Source organism: Kalmanozyma brasiliensis (genome assembly GCF_000497045.1).
Source record: "Kalmanozyma brasiliensis GHG001 unplaced genomic scaffold PSEUBRA_SCAF5, whole genome shotgun sequence".
Lineage (NCBI taxonomy): Eukaryota > Fungi > Basidiomycota > Ustilaginomycetes > Ustilaginales > Kalmanozyma > Kalmanozyma brasiliensis.
Genome location: NW_015961988.1, coordinates 484,654 through 489,357, shown reverse-complemented (window position 1 = coordinate 489,357; position 4,704 = coordinate 484,654). Strand labels below are relative to the sequence as shown.

General features: G+C 59.7%; 2 protein-coding genes across 2 annotated transcripts; one reads left to right on the top strand and one right to left on the bottom strand.

Annotated features, from left to right (window-relative positions):
* Window positions 1-1,031: 1,031 nt before the first annotated feature.
* On the top strand, window positions 1,032-2,826 carry PSEUBRA_005236 (Src homology-3 domain protein; the record flags this gene model as incomplete). Its single annotated transcript, XM_016438677.1, has 2 exons — window positions 1,032-1,264; window positions 1,347-2,826. The coding sequence occupies 2 exons, from the start codon at window positions 1,032-1,034 to the stop codon at window positions 2,824-2,826; spliced, it is 1,713 nt and encodes a 570-aa protein (XP_016290541.1).
* Window positions 2,827-3,369: 543 nt separating this feature from the next.
* On the bottom strand, window positions 3,370-4,659 carry PSEUBRA_005235 (Zinc finger, RING-type; the record flags this gene model as incomplete). Its single annotated transcript, XM_059465479.1, has 1 exon — window positions 3,370-4,659. One exon carries the CDS (start codon window positions 4,657-4,659, stop codon window positions 3,370-3,372), a length of 1,290 nt encoding a protein of 429 aa, XP_059320428.1.
* Between the last annotated feature and the right edge of the window lie 45 nt (window positions 4,660-4,704).

Sequence of the window (4,704 nt, the reverse complement as noted above, 5' to 3'; positions counted from 1 at the left end):
GTCGCTCGTTTCCAGCCCAAATTGCCAATCACCTCGAGGTAGCGAGCCGGAGGCGTGGGCAAAAGAGCCAGGGTTGCATGGTTCGGTTGCCCACCCTGCTTCAAAGCTTTGTGGTTTTTCGGCATGCATGCCTCTCGGCCAGGTCTCCTTCTTCCCGCTCCTCCTTTGTGGCGACCTTGTGGCTGCAGATCAGTCAATGGCTCCCTCGTGTGTCTGTCAATTCAATGGCCGACAAAGAAACTACCCAGTCGCCATAGCCTGCCTCTTCATGTCTGCAATAGTGGCGCGCTGATGGACAGCGTACTCTAGTTCGAGGCACCCCCCCTCGGTGTACTCGAGCAGACTGCATATCACTCGTGCCTCCCTCCGCTCTTGCCTCGTCCTCCTCCTCATCGTCTTGGTCCTCCTCTCCGCTCCGCTCGTCGATCCCTGCAGCTCCCACCTGTCTCGCCATCCATCTCCTCCGAGCTAGCTCAACTTAGCGCGAATCCTGCCATACCGCCGAGCTGCTGGCCGACCCCATCACATCACCGCGATCTGCACCGTCGCCCCTGTGTCACACAGCTCTCGCCCGCATCAAGGTTCGACCATCTCGCGTCTCCCATCCCCATCGCCGCGCCCTCGTGTTCGTCGGTCAGCCTTTTTCGATTTGGACCTCTTCGACACCATCTTGATCCCCTTCCACCATCATCACCAACGCCTCTCCCTCTCCTCTCTATCCACCCTATCCCTTCCCCAACCCAGCTCTCCGTATCGGCTTGTCGATCGCATCGACAGTATCACTCCTACAACTTCGACTCTCCTTTCAGCAAAGCCACCGCTCTCAGCTGTATCGATACTCGAAACAAACGGTCTTTTCTTGCTCTCTCTCTACCTCTCTACACTCCCTTTGATTCCAGCATCTTCTCTACGCACATCGCCTCTTACGCACATCACACACACCCGACGCCAACCGTGACTTTGAACGCTTCTGCTGCCAAGTCACTTCATCCCACATCTCCATCTCCAACTACGTATCACATATAGCTACCATGCGCACATCACAAGCCGTCAAGGCGGCAGCCCTCGCGGCGCCCGCCCTTTTGCTCTCCGCCTCTGTTCAAGCGGCATCAGACTCATGTATCAGTCTCCAGGGCAGTTCCATGTGCCCCTCGTTCCAGAACAACTTTGTCAAGCCTAGCAACCTGTCGGGCGAGTTCAACTTCTTCGAGACGGTTACCGATGTCGCTTCCTTCGACACCCTCTTCCACTACTACCTCACCTCGTAGGTAACGGCAATGCACCGCACCACTCCTTCGACGAACCGTCTGACTGACTCTTTCTGCTCTTTCTCTTTCGACCCGCAGGCAAAACGGCTACTACACGGACAAGATCCAGAACGGCCTCTCGTGCAACACCACCCTCGCGACCAACGTCACGGTTCAATGGCAACAGACGGTCTTCTGCTCGCAGTTCTCGGAAGCGTCGTTCGAGTCCGGCTGCACCGCCGAGACACCGCCCACGCTTGTCTGCCAGGAGACGTGCAACCAGTTCGCCGCGTCCGAGGAGGACATTGTGGACAACACCGCCTACTGCCGATCCACCGACGAGCTCAGCACCTTCCAGCGAAGCGTTCGATCCGACACGCTCTCCAACGACTACTACACCTGCACCGACTACAGCTCGCTCGCCACCACCAACGTCAACTCGTGCGCTACGGGCATCCAGAACGAGGGCAGCTGCGGTTTCGGCTACTCGATCGACCAACTTTGCGCCTTCTGCGACCCTGCAGGCGGCGTCACTCCTCCTCCTTGCTGCACCGAGTCGCGAACCAACCTCTCGCAGTGCGCGCAGTGGGGCCACCCTCTCGCTGCTAGCATCACCCCGACCACCACGGTTGCCACGGGCGTGCCCGGCGCTACCCAGACTGCCTCGGGCAGCGCTGGTGAGAACTCGGCCACCGTCACTGGTACCGCTGGTGCCTCTGCTACTGGCACCGGTGCTGGTGCTTCTTCGCGAACCAACAGCGGTGCTGGTGCTTCCAACACCTCGGGCAGCGGCTCGGGCAACAACTCTGGCAGCAGCTCGGGCGCCAACAGCGCCGCCGATGGCCAGCAGCTCGTCAGTGCGGACGACAAAGTGTTCAGCACGGGCGAGCTTGCCGGTATCCTCGCGGGTGTCATCGTCGGTGCTCTGATCCTCGGTGCCCTCCTTGCCCTCCTCTGCCTGCGCCGACGCGGTGACAAGGGCGATACTGAGAAGAACACCGTCTACGGTGCTGCTGCTGCTAACAACGGGAGTCACGTCGAGCGCCCCTGGATCCAGTCTGAGGAGGCGATGGTCAAGTCGCCCGAGCTCGGTCGTCCCTCGACGGATGCCAAGTTTGGCGGTCCTGCTGCGATCGGCTCTCTCGCGGCTGCTGGTGGTGCTGCTGGTGTCGGTGCTGCTGCCGCTGCCAAGGGACGTGATTCTGCTGAGGAGCGTCCCAACAGCGCCATGTCCGGCGAGACGGGCACCGACGGGCGAGGAACCACGATTCCGGCTGTCAAAGACCAGTACTCGTCGCACGACATCTGCCCCGGCGAGACGGTTGTCGCCATCTACCCGTACAACGCTACGCTCAACGACGAGATCACGCTCCAGCCGGATGACGTGGTGACGGTGCAGCGTCTGTACGACGACGGCTGGGCGCTGGGTCGCACCGAGGCCGGCGGCGAGGGAGCCTTCCCATTGGTCTGCGTCACCTCGACCAAGGGCGGCACCTCGGGTTCCGGTGAAAACCTCTCTGGCGCCAACGACCTCACTTCGTCTGCCGGCCACGCCGTCACCGCTGAAGAGAGCGCATAACCTCCTTCATCTCGACGTTTCCCCTCTCCTCTCTCCTAGAGCTGCACGCTTGATTTGCGTTGCACATCATCCCCCCATTCCTCGGTCTGGTCCCTTGGTCTTTTTTGTTGTACCCAGCCTGGTCTGCCCAAAGCGCGATGTTTCCCCTCCAACTTGGTGGGCTCACGCGTCCCGTCGTTCCGGGACGTCCGTAGAGACCCCAATACCGCATTGGCTTTGCTCGGATCCGGCTGGTTGGTTCTCCCGTTTTCGAATCCCACCCCTTGTGTCATGGAACCCTCATTCCGTATCTATGTAGCTACTATCCCCCGACTCCCTCACCTCCCCGACTTCTTCCCACCCCCCCTGTGCGTATCTGTTTTGTTGGAAATCAATTCCCTCTTTCCCCCCATCTTCGCTCGTTTGCAGCACTTGTCTGGCGGGCCATCGTCTCGCATGCACAATCGTCTGCTGTTTCAGCTTTCTCATTCTCATCAAGTTTGAGATCAGTGAGATTCGATACAAGTACAATCCCGCCCTTATCGGGTTGCGTGAGGGGTTCGATCAAAAGTTGTACAGCGGTAGCACGCGATTCAACTGGAGCGGTTGTCTGCACAACGGGCATTCTGGTTTCTCGGCGATCCAAGCGGTGATGCAGCTCCAATCGAAGCAATGGCCGCATTCCGTCACAGCGCTAGTCCCACGATGGGGAGTTCGCTGGTCCATGCATAGGGTGCATTGGAGGGTGGCGGTTGCGTTGCTGGCTGCGGAGGAGGTGTTGAGTTTCGCCACTGCTACGTCGTTGTTTTCCTTCTCCCCGTCCGTTTCGGGTTCGTGTGGGTAGAGCAGCTCTACAATTCCCTCGTCCCGAGATGGAGATGAGGTGGGGAGGGGTTTGGGTGGTTGTGAGGCGTGAGAGAAGACCTTTGAATCGATGACAACGGTGGAGGTCTCGTCCGAGACGATCTCCTCCTCCTCCTTCCCCTGACCCGTCTTCGATCGTCTCGACCGCAATTCACCGATGAGCTTGACCACCAGCTGCACTCCCAACAGCACACCCAACACCTCATAGCTCGGCGGTTGATACCCCTGTCGCTTCGGATACGTACTGATATACGTCACGCCCACCACACGCTGGGCGGCCGAATAAAACTTGCCTCCCAGATAAAAGAGCATCAGATGGGCTGCGGAAAGATAGGCGAGCCAACCGTCGGCGGATTGGAGGCTTTCCAGTGCGGGTAGGGTGCGTGCTAGCCAGTTGACCAGACGACGATGGCGGGTGGTGTGTGGGGTTGGATCGAAGGGTTTATCCAATGCACGGGCGCGGGATCTTGCTCTCGATTCGGCTTGATCCATCCTCTCCTTGCTTCGTACCGCCCATCGACGCAGAGCAGCATAGGCTTTCGTGAGGGAGTACGGTCCCAGCACATGCAACAACACCCACCCTAGTCGGCGAGTCACACTCACAATCCGCCCCGTCTTCGCGTTGGACGGGATCGCATTGACGTACTCCTCACCCAACGTCTGACCCCCGCGTCCATCGCCCATGCCCGGTATCGAGGATGTCGACAGCAGGTAGTACCCCAAAGCGCCGACGAGCGAGATGGAGGATGTGTGCGAGTGCTGGACGCGGGTACCGAAGAGCGAGCGGATGACGTCCGAGACTTGCGAGGTGAAGAGGTCTTTGTAGTACGTGTCCTTCTGGTAGGCGCGGACGATTTCGGGTTGGGCGGCGGGCGGGAAGCTGTAGGCTGGGTTGGGGCGGTATTCGGACGACCATGACGAGGAGGGTTGCGACGATGTTGATGCCGCGGGAGGAGCAGCGGTGCTGCTTGAGGGAGTATTGTCGGCCATGATGACGGTTGGTGTCGCCTCAGAGCGACGATGCGATGCGGCGCG